Genomic DNA, 19,749 nt, shown 5'->3' on the forward strand with positions numbered 1-19,749 from the left:
TGCAATGCTTGCAAGGCTTATGTGATGTGCATTACCGAGAGGGCCCAGAGATACCTCTCCGACAATCGGAGTGACAAATCCTAATCTCGAAATACGCCAACCCAACATTTACCTTTGGAGACACCTGTAGAGCTCCTTTATAATCACCCAGTTACGTTGTGACGTTTGGTAGCACCCAAAGTGTTCCTCCGGCAAACGGGAGTTGCATAATCTCATAGTCATAGGAACATGTATAAGTCATGAAGAAAGCAATAGCAACATACTAAACGATCGGGTGCTAAGCTAATGGAATGGGTCGTGTCAATCAGATCATTCACTTAATGATGTGATCTCGTTAATCAAATAACAACTCATTGTTCATGGTTAGGAAACATAACCATCTTTGATTAACGAGCTAGTCAAGTAGAGGCATACTAGTGACACTCTGTTTGTCTATGTATTCACACATGTATTATGTTTCCGGTTAATACAATTCTAGCATGAATAATAAACATTTATCATGATATAAGGAAATAAATAATAACTTAATTATTGCCTCTAGGGCATATTTCCTTCAATCCCCTCCTCTCTCTCGTTTTTCCCCTTGCGCCGCCAGGAGATAGCGAGCGCGTTCCTCAAGCCCGATCCCCACGCTGCTCTGCTTCATCTCGTTCCCCTTTGCCTCCTCGATTCCTCGCAGCTGTCGCCTCGTCTCGCAGGCCCGCCGTTGTCGTCCGCCGCTTCCCCGACATCCTCACTGCCGCTTCGCCCGAGCCCCAACCCCGATGACCAGGCGCCCCTGTAGTCTCTCTCTTGCCCGCGTCGCCGCCTTCACCTTGCCAGGAGGCCGACGACCACAACCCCCTGCGCACCTTCCATTGCTCGCCTTCGAGCTCCCCTTGTGCTCCGTCGCCCCGCTGTTGCGAGGAAACGATGGTCGCCTGCCCCCTATCGTCTTTAGCTACAGGCGTGTTCGAGGAGATGAATGCCTCGCCAATAGGTCCCGTCGATGCGCCGCTTTTTTTCCTTCTCCTATATCTCTCTCTTTTAACTCTCTCGCTCTCTCTGTTCTACCCCATGGGGAACCACTAGAGCACCCCGGAGATTGCCGTCATCGGGAAACACTAGGTCCGGCGACCCCTCGATCCGCCAGAATCCGCTCACCACCTCGCCGACCCGCTGTTTCCCGCGCCTACCGACCCCGTCGCAAGCCCCTGGCGCCGCCTCCATGCTTCATCGGGACGCCTTGTTTCCTCTTCTGTTCGGCCACAAGTGCATCGACCTTCATACAGAGCACCGGGGCATTGGTTGCTTTTGTTTGCGGGTGCTTCGTTTGTTGCTTCATGGAAACATCGCCAAGTACCTCTACGATCGCTGCATCGCCAAGACCGTCTCGGATTATGACAAGTACCACTACACCTGGAGATGTAACGAGTACCTGTACGGAAGACCCGAACGTCTACGAAACATGTACAACTACCGTCGCTTTGGGTTCGATAAGGCGCCGAGTACCACTACGTTTGCCATGTACATCTACACCAAGACCGGTTCGACAAGTACCCTGAGAACGTTTGTACCTCTACCGTCGACGTGGGTCCGACAAAACCAAGTGTTCAACTACCGTCGCCCCTAGGACGTTGGATTCGTCAAGTACCCCTCTGAAAATGAACATGTACCACTACTTCCACTACCGTCGCGAGAACGCCTACTTCCTCTACTTTGCACCGAACCCGAACCGTCTCGTTTGCACACTTCGAAGGTATAACCCCGAGACGATGTCCGTGAACGAATGCTTGCGATGTTTGAGATGCTCATGTTTGCACCGCGTCCAAAATGTCACTCGTTCCCTTGTCGCCAACTCATGGGACACCCAGAATCCGGGATCACTCCCCATCACTCTTGCATATTCCGCACTCTTATTCTTTTGCACCGGCCTTTCCATGAATTGCCGGATCATCTGAATGTGTCATGGCACCATTTCTGTTGTCGTTGCCGTGGCACCCCTTTTCGTTTCCGCCATGATGACAAAATGCTTCATATCATGCTCATGTCAACTTTTTCATAAAATTTGCATAAGCTTGCACATGTCATCTGCATCATTATAACAACTTCAAGAATGTGTAAATTGTTGTTTGCATTAATTTGCTAAATGCATATGGGGATTTACCGGATTTGTTGTTTGTCATATCCGGCCCCATTTAAATTGTTTAGTCGGTATAGTTTTGTTATGCTTCACCTCTTGCCTTGCTAACCAACATTAAATATTGCTGAGTACCTAATCGGGAGTGAACTAAATAATTGATGTGGTGTTCCATCAATATGTAACTCGTTGCATATTGGGATCCACTTAACTTGTAGTTTTTGTTTGTGCTCTTTGCCATGCCATGTATCATTAAACCGGACATGCATCATACTTGGTTGTGCATCATGCCATGATTATGTGATGGTTGTTTACTATGTTGTTTGCTTCTTTCCGGTGTTACTCCTTCAGGTTAGTTCCGATAATGTCGCGTTTGTGAGGATCCGTTCGACTACATCCGTTTATCTCCTTCATGGACTCGTTCTTCTTCCTTGCGGGATTTCAGGCAAGATGACCATACCCTCGAAATCACTTCTATCTTTGCTTGCTAGTTACTCGCTTTTTTGCTATGCTGCGATACCTACCACTTGCTATATCATGCCTCCCATATTGCCATGTCAAGCCTCTAACCCACCTTGTCCTAGCAAACTGTTGTTTGGCTATGTTATTGCTTTGCTCAGCCCCTCTTATAGCGTTGCTAGTTGCAGGTGAAGATGAAGTTTGTTCCATGTTGGAACATGGATTATTGTTGGGATATCATTATTATATATTGTTTACTTTAATGCACCTATATACTTGGTAAAGGGTGGAAGGCTCGGCCTTATGCCTGGTGTTTTGTTCCACTCTTGCCGCCCTAGTTTCCGTCATACCGGTGTTATGTTCCTTGATTTTGCGTTCCTTACGCGGTTGGGTTATAATGGGAACCCCTTGACAGTTCGCTTTGAATAAAACTCCTCCAGCAAGGCCCAACCTTGGTTTTACCATTTGCCACCTAAGCCTTTTTCCCTTGGGTTCTGTAGACTCAAGGGTCATCTTTATTTTAAACCCCCCCGGGCCAGTGCTCCTCTGAGTGTTGGTCCAACCTAGAGCCCCTTACAGCGCCACCTCGGGGAAACTTGAGGGTTGGTTTTAGTTGTATGAACTGCTTATTCGATGTGCCCTGAGAACGAGATATGTGCATCTCCTATCGGGTTTTGTCGGCACATTCGGGCGGCTTTGCTGGTCTTGTTTTACCATTGTCGAAATGTCTTGTAACCGGGATTCCGAGTCTGATCGGGTCTTCCTGGGAGAAGGAATATCCTTCGTTGACCGTGAGAGCTTGTGATGGGCTAAGTTGGGACACCCCTATAGGGTTTTGAACTTTCGAAAGTCGTGCCCGCGATTATGGGCAGATGGGAATTTGTTAATATCCGGTTGTAGAGAACTTGAAAATTAACTTAATTAAAATGCATCAACCACGTGTGTAGCCGTGATGGTCTCTTTCCGGCGGAGTCCGGGAAGTGAACACGGTCTCGTGTTATGCTTGAACGTAAGTAGTTCTAGGATCACTTCTTGATCATAGTTTATCGACCGTGCTTTGCTCCTCTTCTCGCTCTCATTTGCATATGTTAGCCACCATATATGCTAGTGCTTGCTGCAGCTCCACCTCACCACCTTTTCCTACCCATAAGCTTAAATAGTCTTGATCGCGAGGGTGTGAGATTGCTGAGTCCCCGTGACTCACAGTTTACTTCCAAAACCAGCTTGCAGGTGCCGATGATACCAGTGCAGGTGACGCAACCGAGCTCAAGTGGGAGCTCGATGAAGAACGTGTCCGTTGTGTTTTGTTTCGTTTCCTTTCGGTCAGTAGTGGAGCCCAGTCGGGGCGATCGGGGATCTTTTGCATTAGGGGTTGTCTTTCCTTATTTGGTTCCGTAGTCGGACCTTGATTGTATCTGGATGATGTAATGCTATAGTTATGTATTGTGTGAAGTGGCGATTGTAAGCCAACTCTGCACCTCTTTCTTATTCAGTACATGGGATGTGTAAAGATTACCCCTCTTGTGACATGCCTACAATGCGGTTATGCCTCTAAGTCGTGCTCCGACACATGGGAGATATAGCCGCATCGTGGGTGTTACACAAGAACCGTTCTTACCTACGCATCAAAACCACAACGATTTTTCGTCAAGTGTGATGTTTTAACCTTCAACAAGGACTGGGCGTAGTCAAACTTGATTCAACTAAAGTTGGAGAAACAGACACCCGCCAGCCACCTGTGTGCAAAGCACGTCGGTAGAACCAGTCTCATGAACGCGGGCACGTAATGTCGGTCCGGGCCGCTTCATCCAACAATACCGCTGAATCAAAGTAAGATGTTGGTGGTAAGCAGAATGACTATTATCGCCCACAACTCTTTGTGTGATACTCGTGCATATAACATCTACGCATAGACTTGGCTCGGATGCCACTATTGGGGAACACAGTATTTCAAAAAAATCCTACGGTCACGCAAGATCTATCTAAGAGATTGTAATGCCCCGGACACACCCGCCGGTGGTCGTTACTCCTGGCGGGATCTAGACTGACCCCACAGATCAATACTAGTCTTTTCTGCTCACTTTGTCCTCACTCGTGCGCACCCGGGAGCAACTTCCCGGTCGGTCACCCATCCTGACACTACTCCAAGCTGAGCACGCTTAACTTTGGAGTTCTGTCCGAATGGGCTCCCGGAAAAGAAGGAATTCCTTATTGATATGAGTAGTCTATCATCCCTAATAAGCCAGTCCATCACATACAACCCCACTCAGAGGAACCGACGTCCTCGTCGGGCCATAGGAACGTTCCCTCTTGGCACATACGTCTGTGCATCCAATCCGGTACATGTACCATGTCGTGTGCCACGATGGGTCACAAACGTCATGAACAACATGACCGCGCACCTGTCCGCAAACATCCGTGTAACCGTGAGGGTCGGCTCTGATACCAACTTGTAACGCCCCGGACACACCCGCCGATGGTCGTTACTCCTGGCGGGATCTAGACTGGCCCCACAGATCAATGCTAGTCTTTTCTGCTCACTTTGTCCTCACTCGTGCGCACCCGGGAGCAACTTCCTGGCCGGTCACCCATCCTGACACTACTCCAAGCTGAGCACGCTTAACTTTGGAGTTCTGTCCGAATGGGCTCCCGGAAAAGAAGGAATTCCTGATTGATATGAGTAGTCTATCATCCCTAATAAGCCAGGCCATCACAGAGATGCATAGCAACAAGAGAGGAGAGTATGTCTATGTACCCTCGTAGACCGAAAGCGGAAGCGTTTAGTAACGCGGTTGATGGAGTCGAATGTCTTCACGATCCAATCGATCAAGTACCGAACGCACGGCACCTCCGCGATTTGCACACGTTCATCTCGGTGACGTCCCTCATACTCTTGATCCAGCTGAGGCCGAGGGTGAGTTCCGTCAGCACGACGGCGTGTCGACAGTGATGATGAAGTTAGTGATGCAAGGCTTCACCTAAGCACTACGACAAATATGACCGAGGTGTAAAACTATGGAGGGGGGCACCGCACACGGCTAAAGATCAACTTGTGTGTCTTTGGGGTACCCCTGCCTCCGTATATAAAGGAGGGAGAGGGAGAGGCAGCCGGCCCTAAGGGGGCGCGCCATGGTGTGGAGTCCTACTAGGACTCCCTAGTCCTAGTAGGATTCCAGCTCCCACACGGAGTAGGAAAGGGGGAAGGGAAAAGGAGAAGGAAAGGGGGGCCCTTCTCCTAGTCCTAATTGGCCTCCTGCCCAAGGGGGGTGCACCAGCCCCTTGTGGGCTGGTGTGCTTCCCTCTTATGGCCCATAACTTCTCCCGGGGGGTTCCGGTAACCTCCCGGTACTCCGGAAAAATGCCCGAACCACTCGGAACCATTCCGATGTCCAAATGCAACCTTCCAATATATGAATCTTTACCTCTCGACCATTTTAAGACTCCTTGTCATGTCTGTGATCTCATCCGGGACTCTGAACAAACTTCGGTACATCAAATCACATAATTCATAATACAAATCATCATCGAACGTTAAGCGTGCGGACCCTATGGGTTCGAGAACTATGTAGACATGACCGAGACACATCTCCGGTCAACCAATAGCGGAACCTAGATGCTCATATTGGTTCCTACATATTCTATGAAGATCTTTATCGGCCAAACCGCATAACAACATACGTTGTTCCCTTTGTCATCGGTATTTTACTTGCCCGAGATTCGATCGTTGGTATCATCATACCTAGTTCAATCTCGTTACCGGCAAATCTCTTTACTCATTCTGTAATGCATCATCCCGTGACTAACTCATTAGTCACATTGCTTGCAAGGCTCATAGTGATGTGCATACCGAGAGGGCCCAAAGATACCTCTCCGATACACGGAGTGACAAATCCTAATCTCGATCTATGCTAAATCAACAAACACCATCGGAGACACCTGTAGAGCATCTTTATAATCACCCAGTTACGTTGTGGAGTTTGATAGCACACAAGGTCTTCCTCCGATATTCGGGAGTTGCATAATCTCATAGTCTGAGGAACATGTATAAGTCATGAAGAAAGTAATAGCAATAAACTAAACGATCATAGTGCTAAGCTAACAGATGGGTCTTGTCCATCACATCCTTTTCTAATGATGTGATCCCGTTCATCAAATGACAACGCATGTCTATGGCTAGGAAAATTAACCATCTTTGACAACGAGCTAGTCAAGTAGAGGCATACTAGGGACACTTTGTTTGTCTATGTATTCACATATGTACTGAGTTTCTGGTTAATACAATTCTAGCATGAATAATAAACATTTATCATGATATAAGGAAATATAGATAACAACTTTATTATTGCCTCTAGGGCATATTTCCTTCATCATCGTGACGACGATCTACATCAACAACCTCACTGCCATCAACACCAACTCTCTCCCCCTCTATGCAGCGGTGTAACACCCCGTCTCCCCGATGTACTTAAACATGGTGCTCAACAGTATATATTATTTCCCAATCATATGTGGTTATTCTATGATGTTTGAGTAGATCCGTTTTGTCCTATGGGCAAATTGATGATCGTGGTTGGTTTGGGTGTATATTTTATTATGGTGTTGTCCTATGGTGCCCTCCGTCTCGCGCAAACGCGAGGGGTGCCCGCTGTAGGGTGTTGCAATGCGTTCATAATTTGCTTATTGTCGGTTGCTGGAGTGACAGAAGCCTGAGCACGGATAAGTGGACTGTTGCGTGTGGGAGTAAAGCAGACTTGATACTTAATGCTAGGGTTGGGTTTTACGACCTTGATTATCTTTAGTAGTTGCGGATGCTTGCTAGAGTTCCAAACATAAGTGCATATGATCCAAGTAGAGTAAGTACGTTAGCTCATGCCTCTCTCTTATATAAAATTGCAAGAATGATTACCGGTCTAGTTATCGATTGCCTAGGGATAAATGACTTTCTTGTTGACAAAAGCTACCTACTATTATTTCCTTGCAATTTACTCGTAGTTTTATTCTCGCAAAGTACTTCTAGTTTTATTCTTGCAAACTTGTCCTATCACCTACCAAATAGTTTTACACTTGTTCTAGATAAAGCAAACATAAAGTGTGCGTAGAGTTGTATCGGTGGTCGATAGAACTTGAGAGAATATTTGTTCTACCTTTAGCTCCTCGTTGGGTTCGACAATTTTATTTATCAAATGAGGCTACAAATGATCCCCTATACTTGTGGGTTATCAACCCCACCAACAAAGTGACAACGTGTTTGTAATTCCTTTACAGACCTGTTTTGGAATTTTGAAAACCAACATTGCATAAGATGGTATAGCGTGTACAATTGATTTGAGTAGCACCTCCTTTCTTCGGTTGAAAGTTGCATTTCCTTCCACTCCATAATTCTTTTCATAACTCGATCCGCCAAAACCTGGAAACAACATGTCCTATCTAAACCCATAGGGAATGGTAAGACTAGATAAGTATCTGATAGTGCCTCGGTCGTCTAATTTCATACTAGCACGAATGCCCGTGCGTTGCAACGGGAGAGAAAATTGATGCGTTGCTTGTGCTCGTGCATTGCAAAAGAAGAGAAAACTGAGCTATACTCATGTTTAGTGAGAATTGTATGTGCAAACATAACACCCTATGTTCATATGAAGAAAACGATGGTTTGTGAAAATGTACACCACCGCAATACAATGACACCATAACGGTTTATCAATAATTCAAAAACAACCTAATGTGATAAAATAATAGAATTCTGGAATCTCAATGCGCAGCACAGTAGGCCCCCTGCGCGGGGTGTGGCCAACTCTGGCAGTTCTGCACTATCTGAGCGTTCATACGCAATGTTTTTGGCATCATTTGTAGCAATTTTTGCATCAAGACAAACTTTCTTCATCACTTATGATCAGTAGGAGGTGTATCTTAGCCTCAAGTGAGAAAAGAATGCAACTTTTTGGCCCAACAATGCTTTTAGGGTTGTCGTTGAAGATAGAATCAATTTTAGGGCCATGCTTATAACGTTATCTTAGGCCTAGTCTCTCTAGGTATTTTATTGTACCTATCCATACAAGCATGCTATTTAAGGCATCATGCAACATGCATTCCACTAATTATGATCAATCCACTTGCCATACCATGCTCTCTTCTTCCTAATTCTTCTTTAATTCCCTTAAATTATGGGTGAATCCATTTAATTTGCTCGCACTGTGCGCCAGCCTATGGATGATTCGCTAAATTTATGGACGCCCTACGCGGGAGCCTTCCTTCCCTTTCTTCATATTTTTCACACGCCGGCCAACTTAACCCCTAAAGCCCAGCCAACCCCACTACCGCTAACCTAGCTCGATCCCATCAGCCTCCCGATCCCCATCTCCTCTCAGTGCCGTCACAAGGAGAGGCACAATGCCCGGCACCCCTCAATCCAGCTCGCCGCCACCCTCGCGCATTCGCCACTTCGGTGAGGCTGCCGCCTCTCCGGCCTCTACTCTCATCCATTCGCCTTCTTCTTCTTTCCATGCTCCTCCTCCTCTTGTTCTATGCCATGACGCGCAGCTCCGACTGCCTCCGCCCATGGCGCCATCGCATGGCTCAACCCCGTCCGACACCACACTAGCGCCCTATTCGTCTCTTTTCATTAAACATCAACTCAGCTGCACCTCGACACCCTCCTCTTGCTGCGTCATGCGACCACCATGGCCAATCTCTACCGCTCAAGCGCCATGCTCGCTCGAGCGCCATCTGTACTGGATTGTGGGTTGAATACTAAAAAATTCATAGACCTTGTTGCAAGAATGAAACGTTTCTTAGATTTTTAGCCACTTAAAAAGGGACCGCGAGTTGAATACCCGAAAATGCAGGGTCCTTTGTAAGAACTAAACGTTTTCTCATATAACCACTTAAAATAGGACCGCAGGTTGAATACCAAAAAACTCAGAGACTTTTCTCCAAAAATGCCGTGACAGTGAGCGGACAGAAGCAACCGTGCTTTATTATTAGGTAAAGCTAAAGATTATCCCGTAAAAAAGGTGAAGATAAAGATTGTTATGTTTAATTTGGTCAACAAGTGCAGAGTGGTTTCTATACGGCGTAGGTCGCCGGCTATCGACAAAGTGCGCACCCCCCTCGAGCACTAGATTTTCCATGGGCCGGCCCATCGAACTCGGGATTCACCCCAACCGGTTTTGGGAAGGTTCTAGGACCTTCCCTGAACCAGTTTTTCTCGTTTCCTTTTTCTCCTGTTTTTTCTTTCTTCTTTTTTTGTTCCTTTTTCTATTTTCCATTCATTTTTTCTTTTATTTTTTGTTCTTCCTTTCCCTTTTCTTTTTTTCTTTACTTGTTCACCATTTTTTTGTGAATTTTCTTTTCAAATCCATGAACATTTTTTTGTTCATTGAACTCAAAAAAATGTTCATTTGAATTTAAATTTTGTTCATCAAGTTCAAAATGTGTAAATCAGGATTTTAAAAATGTTCATAAAAATTCAAATTTTGTTCATAAAATTCAAAATGTGCATCATTTTAAAAAATGTTCATCAAAATCGAAGTTTGTTAATTGATTTTTAAAAAACTCATCAAATTTAAATTTTATTCATCATTTAAAAAATGTTCATCAAATTCGAAATTTGTTCATCGATGTAAAAAAACCCATCATATTTCAAAACAATTCATCCATGTGTTTTCAACTTTTTCTCATCTAACTAATAAAATGTTCATCATATTCAAAACAATTTCACCATAATGTTTAAAAATGTTCGGTAAATTCAATTTTTTTCATAAATATCCAAATTCAATAGCCTTTTTTTGAAATAACGAACATTTTTTGAAATCATGAACAATTTTCCAAATTCGTAAACATTATTCGAATTCTGGGACATTTTCTGGCTTGACAAGCTTTTTTTAAATTCACATTATTTTTTGAATTTTGAAAAGTTTTCGAATTCCCTAATTATTTAAGAAAAAAAATGAAACAAGACAATAGGGGGCTTTCCTGCTGCCGCTTATGGGCCGACCCAAAATGGGCGCGCGGGGGCAGCCAGGGGTGCGCGCGTCCACTCCGTGGCACGTGCTGCGTCATATAGGAGGCCCCCACGTGCAGTGCCTCGTTACTAGTCCTTTAAAACTCCAAGCTCCCAAGGAATACACCGATGTGAGCACTCCAGGTGAGAGGGCTTCCTTGAGCGCTCTGGACTACCACATGTCAGACGGAAGGCGCGATGTCTCTCGGCTGGGACTAGACGGCTAGACCCCTCGTGTCGTTCGCGTATGACTTTGTGTCTTCGTGCCGATTTCGTGGCCCCAGCACACATGAAAAGATAATGAAAATGCGGTTTGGGGAAGCGAGACAACTGCGTTTGCGAGCTCCCATGGACGAAGGAAAATCCGGTGACTCTACATCAGACGAAGGAAATCATGTGCTACCCCGACCCCTTCGCCGCCGGTGCAACCGCCGCGATCGCTCTTTCGCCTCCTTGCCAACACAGTATGGAGAGGAGGCGCTCGGGGAGAGATCCTTGATTTTGTTGCGTCGGCGGTCATGGGCGGGGCAAGATGAGCTCCACAATTCTCCCTCTAATCCTCTCTTGCTCGCCAAAGTTCCCCCATGGTCGTTTCATCCCCCCCCCCCCCCCCCCCCCAATCGAATCACCACACTGCTTCCTGAGGGGCGAGATTCACACTCCTGCATCTATGAGTGCTCGAGGCGCCATCGAGGCCACCACTGCCGCCTGCGAGTGCGACGACGAGGAGGATCTTCGGATGGAGTTTGGCAGCGGGGAGGAGCCGGCGCTTCTGCCGTCGCATTTCATTGCTGATTCATAGGACCTGCAGGTTAGGTCACTGTAACGAGTATGTCTTATTGAGCTCTTAGGTCGAAGTTATATTTGAAAGGAAATAGTTTCCGTGCACAAATAATGTGCCGCGACGTTTTGCTAGGCCCAGGTGCCACGGAGATAAGCCTATTTCCTGGCCGATGAAAGCACACTGGACCCCTGACGGCCGACCATTCCAGAACCCTAGCCCATCCGACGGCCACCACGCGCCCATCTCCTCGATATAAGACCGCTCTCCCCGCATCTTCGAAACCCTAAGTCACCACACACTCCCGTTTCCCGCCGCCTCCGCCCTCTGCCGCCGCAGCCGCAGCCATGGGTGAGCCCTTCCGTCTACCAGCTCCTCTCTCTCCAGCAATCTCGCCTGTTTGCCTTCTCCCACGTATTATCGCGCACTCGTTGTGATGGATTCGTCGTGGCAGGCGCGTACAAGTTCGTGTCGGAGCTATGGAGGAGGAAGCAGTCCGACGTGATGAGGTTCGTGCAGCGCGTGCGTTGCTGGGAGTACAGGCAGCAGCCCGCCATCGTCCGCATCACCAGGCCCACCCGCCCCGACAGGGCACGCCGTCTCGGCTTCAAGGCCAAACAGGTTTGGTTTATCTCTTAGATCCAATCCTCTCTTATGTTCCTTCTACGATGCCATGGCTGGGCGTGAAAAAAATCATGCTGACTATGTTTGTGATTGCTGTCTTATGTATATAGTTTTCTGCGTATGTATTTTTTTGTTCGTTGTGCGTGGAAAATGTACCTTTTTCTGTCTCGTCGAAGCATGGTTTAGTTTTAGTTGATGCAAGTTATATGCCATTCTTCTGCAATAATAAACGGCAGTTTGTCTTGGAACGGATCTGACTTTACAACCGTGATGCCCTGATCACATGTTTGTATGTTTTAACAGCTTTCCTTAATTGCACATAAACGGCAGTTTGTCTTGGAACGGATCTGACTTTACAACTGTGATGCCCTGATCACATGTTTGTATGTTTTAACAGCTTTCCTTAACTGCACACGTGTTTCTGAGAAGTAATTTGGACCATGTCATCTATTGTTCCTGAAACTTTTGTGGCGCTGACATGGTTTACTCTAATCATTTAGATCCTGTTTCTATGTGATTCGTACACACTCAAGTATGTTCGCATATACGCCGTAAGTTGCTTGAGTTTATACTAACTCGTGAAGGCATTAGATATTACGAGTACCATTTGGTTAAATTGCTCATAGTTTGTTTCCTCTGAATTTTAGTCCAATAACAGATGTTTGTCTCTTTAATTCTTATTATTGCTTTGCAGTCTTTTCTCCATGTTATAATTGCTTGGTGTTTTCCCTTATCTGACTACCTATGTTTCTTGTTTCCAGGGTTATGTGGTCTACCGTATCCGTGTGAGACGTGGTGGCAGGAAGCGCCCAGTGCCCAAGGGTATTGTTTATGGCAAGCCCAAGCACCAGGGTATTACCCAACTCAAGTTCCAGAGGAACAAGAGGTCTGTTGCTGAGGAAAGAGCTGGGCGCAGGCTTGGTGGTCTTCGTGTCCTCAACTCCTACTGGGTGAATGAGGTATAGCATTTGTTCATTGCTGAAATTTGTTGAAATGACTGAGAATTATTATTCTGACCTTATCAATTTCTCTGCTTTTCCATTTCTTGTGATGTAGGACTCCACCTACAAGTACTTTGAGGTCATCCTTGTTGATGTTGCTCACAGCGCTGTCCGCAACGATCCAAGGATCAACTGGCTCTGCAAGCCTGTGCACAAGCACCGTGAGCTGCGTGGTCTCACCTCTGCAGGAAAGAAATTCCGTGGTCTGCGTGGCAAGGGTCACCGCCACCACAAGAACAGGCCCTCAAGGAGAGCCACCTGGAAGAGGAACCAGACCGTCTCCCTCCGCCGCTACCGTTAAGCTTACGTGGTGTTATGTCCTGTGGAACCTGTCCTATGCTGGAGTCTTTTCCACCGTCAAATTTTGCTACCTTTCTGTGGCTGAACGTCCAGGCATGCCTGTTGAACTATTTGCTATGTGCCTGTGTTATGTGAAATTTGAATGATTTAAGTAGTCCTTGATGTGTGCTGATTATTGTTTTAAATGCTTTGATGTTTTTTGATGTCCTTTTCTTAAGTTATCGGTGTGCATATATTATGGCTCCATAAAATGTCAAAATTTGAAGCTCTGCTTATGTATACCTTTTGGTTTTTTCATGAGCCTTTTGTACCCATCAAATCGGGAAATACTTCTTTCGTCCTTCAAAGAGTGTATTTTCAACTTTCTTGAAAAGTCAATTTTTTTTATGTTTGACTGTATTTATATAATAATATATCAATATTTATGCCGCCAAATTAGTAGCGTTTGGTAATGATATAATATTTTTATTATATACCTATTTGATTTCATAAATATTGATATATTTTTGCACAAACATATTAAACTTTTAAATAGTTTTACTCTTTAACAAAGTTGGAGATACACTCTTTTAAGGACGGAGAGCATCTAATCTCTCCCCTGATTTTAAATGAAGGGTGGCACGTGTCATTCATGAGTCTCGCATCGTCCGTCGATTGCTTCTGGTCGTCTGTCGTCGCTGTTTTTGCAAAAACGCCCCTGTATTTCTTTGAATTCAACCCGCGGTCCTTTTTAAAGTGGAAAAAACGTTTCGACCCAGATCCAGCCCGCCGAGGCCCGAGTGCCGCCGCTCCCGTACGCCACCACCACCAGCGCCCGACCCTCCTCCTCCCCGGCCTCCCTCGCGCATCGTCCGGCAATCGGCGCCGCCGCCGGCGACTCCCAGGTCACGCCGCCGCTCCCCTTCCTTCTCTCTTTCCTCTCTCTCTCTCTCTAATCTCCTTTTCTCTCCTTCTCTCCAGGAGCTCAGCGCCAGCGCCAATGCCCAGTCCTCGAGCTCACCCTGTAGGTTCGAACGCCGCCACGGGACCTCCACCTGCCAGATCCGGCGCCTCCCTCCCGGACCCGCGCGCCCTTCACCTCCTCTACCCGATCCGGCGCCGCCCAATCCGCCGTGACCTCCACCATGGCGCCCGCCGAGATCCTGCGCATCCTCTCCGTCGACGTGCCGTCGTCGCATGAGGACTTGGACGCCTGGCTCGCTGACACCTCCCCCAAATCGAGGTTCAGATACAACATCTACTTGATTAATTTCTGAATTCCACTTCTTTTTTGTGCATGTATATGCAATTGAGGGAGACTCTTATTGATGATCTTGTGTGCCAATCTTACATGGATAGTTTGAATGTGTGATACGTTGTGTGATCCAGCGACAAAATTCAGTTAGTGCTGCTATGTATCAGTCAAGGGAATGGTATGGAGAAGAGAGAATGAGGACAATACAAAGTGAGTGGGAGAGCGTGAGTGATTAATGAATGGGTATAGGCTTTGTACTATGACACACAGTACATTGTACAAATAAGGAAGTGGGTAGTGTGCTACCTTTGTTGTGAAAAGGGAAGATTTCTTTCCTGACTCATGTAGTACCAGTACTGGTGGATTGATGATCTAAGGATCATATGAATGATTAATGGAGGATAACATAGTATTGTTGTAGAGGTGTCGACAACTGCAGTATTTGAATCTAAACATGTGATACATGAAAGAGCTATTTTGAGTTAGATTATTATTTGGTTTTGGGTATAGAGTAATTATTTCGGTACATGGCTTATGTCTCAGTATGTACTATGTAGCTTAGTCCCAGCAAAAGTGTGAAACCTTGTGTATTTGTTCTGCAATCCTGGTAATGATTTTTTGCAGATGTAATAATGCAGGTGAATTTGGGCTTGCCGAAATATAGGAGTGTGTTGTGTGCTGCAGCAGGTTTGGATGCGGCAACCAAGACCATGGCTCGGCTTGGGGAGCATCAAGCATCGACTGATGTGAGGAGGCCAAGGTGAGCTTCTCCGGTCCAATCCCAATCTGATTCAGGAGAGCATATTCTTAAGGTTGTCATTGCACTTTCTGGATAGGTTAAACTATTGATAAGTTCAAATTCTGACTAGGACAACAAAGCCTCATGGGCCAGAGTATTCAGGAGGACACCAATCCATCCAAACCCATGTTGTTTGAGGCAGCTTGAAAGAAGGTTTGCTGCAGGGAAGAGATAGAAAGAGCGAAATAGAGAAGGCAGGGGCGTGATCTGTTGTAGGTATGAAGTGAAGTAATCCTTCCATTCCTGTTGTTTGTTTTCGCAACTCTGTTTTGCACAACTCTGTTTGCAGTGCGTGCAGTAACTGATCGATTGCGTTTTGAGGGTTTTAGGTGTTGAATATGACCGGACCATTAAAATAAAAGTTGTATATATCTTTTCAAGACCTTTCGAACGAATATTTATTTGCAATTTTTCGTCAGATTTCCTAGGAGATATGCCTATCTGAAGTTACTATTAGTCTTCGTCAGACTGCAGTTTCAGGCATGACTTCCTATTTTGCGCGGCGTTTTAAAGTAACTTCAAGGCTGAATCTGTCCATGGGTCTATGGATGTATTTTCAGTATTTGGTTTGAAATTTCCAAGGATAATTTATTCTGAAATTTTCGCTGAGTATAGTGAAAGATACAACCTTCTGAATGCTGTTATCCATTGCGAGTTCTGTTCTGAACTTCTGACAGTTACTGTTTTCTGTATTGAGAGGTTGTTTTCTGTATAGAGGAATTTTGCTATGGGACTGCACTTGCTTGCCCCCTTGATTTTTCAGTGTACTAGGCAAAAAATATTGTACTGAATGATCTGCACTAATGTGAATCCCTGAAAGTAGATTGCAGTTAGAATTAGAAACCATTTTTTGGTTTGTTTCCTGAAATTAATAGCTGTTGTGAATTGTACAGGGTTCGTTGTTCCCATTTCTTATAGTTTGTAATTGTATTCCTACAGTCTAAGAACACCGTCGCATGATTGATTGGTTGGGAGGAGAACCGCAACAAGATATGCTGCTGAAAAATCAACATGGAGTTTGAGTCAGGTTGATGCAGTGCATTAACCTCGGCTGATCTATCTTGTTCTGAATTCCACTGGTGGTAACTTCACTCGTAAATTTTTGCTGCTCAGGTCTTTGACTTTTTTTGCTGCTCAGATATTGGACTTGCGATTGAAGAACCTGCTGAAGTATTGAGTGGGCTACCTGTACCGGAAGACGCAGCAAGCGATTGAACCCCCACACTCGCAGCGTTGGACCGATCAATGAGTAGTTATGTAGGTTCTTGGTACACTTGCTGCACCTACTGAAGCGTACAATGGATAACGACGATCCATTTGCAGCGACGGGTGCACATCGTCGGTGGTCGCATGGACAACTCCGGCGATTGCCGCGGTGATACCATGCAGAGAGGTGTTATGAAGATCGTAGACTTTATGAAGGAGGCGTACATGACTAGCTGACTCCTTTTTCCGGTGGCTGTTCAGGTTTGATCGGATCAGGGTCAGCAGATCGGCGGCGGCATCCCACAGGATAACTCGACGGGTGTGGCCATCACAACGACATCACGGTATCGTTGGCCAACCTGTTACATTATTAAAATCAGGTATGTCCCACAATCTTTTGCTGTGTCTGATCTGCATGCTGACGAACGGTGAATGATACCATGACCAGGCGAGGAAGAGCGCGCCAATGGATTTTCCTACCCAGGACTTTGTACTGTACTAATATTCAGAAAAATGTTTGTTTGTATCTCTTTCAGGTCCGTGCTAGCTATGTGCAAAAGGATGATGCCCATATGGACTAAATTTCTCTCTTTTGTAGGTTAAAAAAATGGTCTTCTATGGGTTACAAACCAATGCTTGCTTGCGTACACTCTGGTGCTCCAGTTAAAGATGGAAAGTTATAATGTAATGTGATGAGTAACCATCAGTTGGTGAATAGATTCTCTTATGAATACTACTGTATCTCTCTCATCTCTTATATTGAGTGAACGAACAAAGTGTACAAATGAAGTCACGGTGAGCTGAGTAGAGCAGCTGGTGATCAGATGATTTCGGGTCCCTGCTAGCTATTTCTTTTTTTTTTTTGCGGGTGGCCCTGCTAGCTATTTCTGATTTTGAAGCTATTCCTCTAGGACAAATGATTACACTACATTACAAGTTGAAAAAGTGTGCAAAGTGGAAGTTAGTACTAAAGCGAATTGCTCTTTTTGATCAGCCAACAAATTTCAGTCATAATATGTGCCATTCAAGTGGAAACACAAACTAGGACGTGCAAGATTTGTTTCTTTCGTTGCAACGTACGGGTCTTTTTTGCTAGTATTTAAAAGAGAGAGCAATGCATCTATGAGACGACTGGGTGTACATGAACTATAAATCTGGCTAGCTTTTGTACGTGCATATCGCCCTCCTTTGATGATTATTTCTCTTAAATCAATGTATAAAACTTCAATCTATTTGCATCATTGTATTCTCCGCGATAAACTCTACAAATAGAGTCTAATGTTGATTATGTTCTTTCTTTCATAAATTTCTAGCAACACGTGGGACCCATACGTCATAGAGTAGCTCATTGCTAAACCAATGCATGTGTCAACGCGGGTGACCGCCGAAACACACGCGGGTGACCGTGACGACAGGCGCGCCAGCCAACACGTGGGACCCGTCGGACGCGCAACAGCAGCAGCACCTGCCGCCAGCGGGCGTGGTGGCAGCAGCACGTGTCCCGAGTTGCCGCCTCGCGTAGTGGCGGCAGGGCCCACCTCCTGTCTCCCGTTCCGATCCAGCTCCCGCTCGGCATAACTAATCCAATGCATAGAGTAGCTCATTGCTAAACCAATGCATGTGTCAATATGCATTGCTAAACCAATCCGGCGGCAGGTGCCACGTGTCGGCTGGCGCGCCTATCATCACGGTTGAGGGGGTCTTTTTTGTCAGTTTTATCTAGAGGAGGTCTTTACTGGCAATTTCGTTGAGCAGGTGATCCTTTTCGACAAAAATTCAATGCTACCTCCCTTCCGGTTTAGACTACCCATAATGAAAGTAACATAGATAGTAGTAACATTACACATATCTAGGTTAAATAAATGATGTGGCATGCAATAAATGAAGAAAGAGATGAAAATAGTCACATAGCTAATTACTACTAGTATGAGTAACATCACACATATCAAGGCAAGATGTGTATATAGCCTAATAAATGAAGTGTTGTACATACTATGTTACTCCCTCCATTCCACAATGCAGTGCTTCCTCTATCCACGTGCTTCGACTTTGACCGTAAATTTAACTATCAAGACCGATTGCGGCGGGGGCAAAAATTGTATCAGTGAATTCGTATTTGAAATAAGTTTTCAATTATATTATTTTTTCTTCCGTCGTAGTTGATCTCGTTGGTTAAATTTATGGTCAAAGTTAGACCTCGAGAAACGCGGGTGCACTATATTTTGAAATGGAGGAAGTATTTCTCATCATAGAGGTGGTAACATGAGAAGTGCAGGGCTGCATGCAGTGGCGAAGCCACTCATCACTTGGGTAGTCAATTGACTACCCAGCTTTTTGATGAAACTAGCATATGCATGTAAAAATGTTGAATTTTTTGGTTCAAATTTATATACTTGACTACACAATTTAAAAATAACTACACAAGACTGCAGTTCTGGAGCCGCCACTGGCTGCATGCAGCGGCATATGAACGCACGGCATCAACGATGCAGGGCCCTTCGCGATTCGCATCAGCATGGCATGCTAGTTAAAGTATAGGAAACGGTGGACTTCGGGATGACAACGTATATGCATATTAGATTGGAGCACGCTGGCAGTACGACCTGACAGTCTGACATCAAGGAAGGACACTCTGCAAATGGCAGTACAAGGCTGTTGCCTGAAGCACTGTGTAACGTAACCTTTTCTTCCTATTTAAACACCATGCACCAATAAGACAGAGTGCACACTTCATTAATTTAGAAAAACACATTATTTACCAAGTGGGCAGCGTGTCGCTTGTTTTTTCGTTGGGCAAGATGACCAATGCGTGCAACGCCATCATGTAACCTCATTTGGAAATTAACGTTGAATTAAAGAAAAACACATTCCACATTTGTTAAGCTAATAGCAGCGACGCGGCCTACATGCATCAATCATCGAGGCATGCAGTGCGAGCCGTGCACTAGCGTCCATGCCAATGGCCGCGCGGTCAGAATGACCCACGACATCTTGTCGGAGAGGCAGCCTGCACACGCTACGTTGAAAAATCCAACCCCACCCTCTAGCCGCACCCGCATTGAATGTAGAACCTCTCTCACACAGCTGTAGATGAAACAAGGTGCATTGCTCGCCGCATCGAAGGTTTTCTTGATTTCTCCGGGCTACGTCGCAAGCGCACTCCGCCACGCAGCAAGGTAAGATCTCGTCCCCAATTCGTCCAGCGCTCTAGCTCCCTTCCTTACTTC

The 19,749-nt window shown here is 45.7% G+C and overlaps 1 protein-coding gene across 1 annotated transcript; it reads left to right on the forward strand.

Annotated features, from left to right (window-relative positions):
• Positions 1 to 11,547: 11,547 nt before the first annotated feature.
• On the forward strand, positions 11,548 to 13,437 carry LOC125537320 (60S ribosomal protein L15-2). Its single transcript, XM_048700614.1, has 4 exons — positions 11,548 to 11,709; positions 11,813 to 11,979; positions 12,744 to 12,941; positions 13,039 to 13,437. The coding sequence occupies exons 1-4, from the start codon at positions 11,706 to 11,708 to the stop codon at positions 13,282 to 13,284; spliced, it is 615 nt and encodes a 204-aa protein (XP_048556571.1). The 5' UTR covers positions 11,548 to 11,705; the 3' UTR covers positions 13,285 to 13,437.
• Positions 13,438 to 19,749: the final 6,312 nt, after the last annotated feature.

The sequence above is a fragment of the Triticum urartu genome, chromosome 2 (assembly GCF_003073215.2).
Source record: "Triticum urartu cultivar G1812 chromosome 2, Tu2.1, whole genome shotgun sequence".
Taxonomy (NCBI): Eukaryota; Viridiplantae; Streptophyta; class Magnoliopsida; order Poales; family Poaceae; genus Triticum; species Triticum urartu.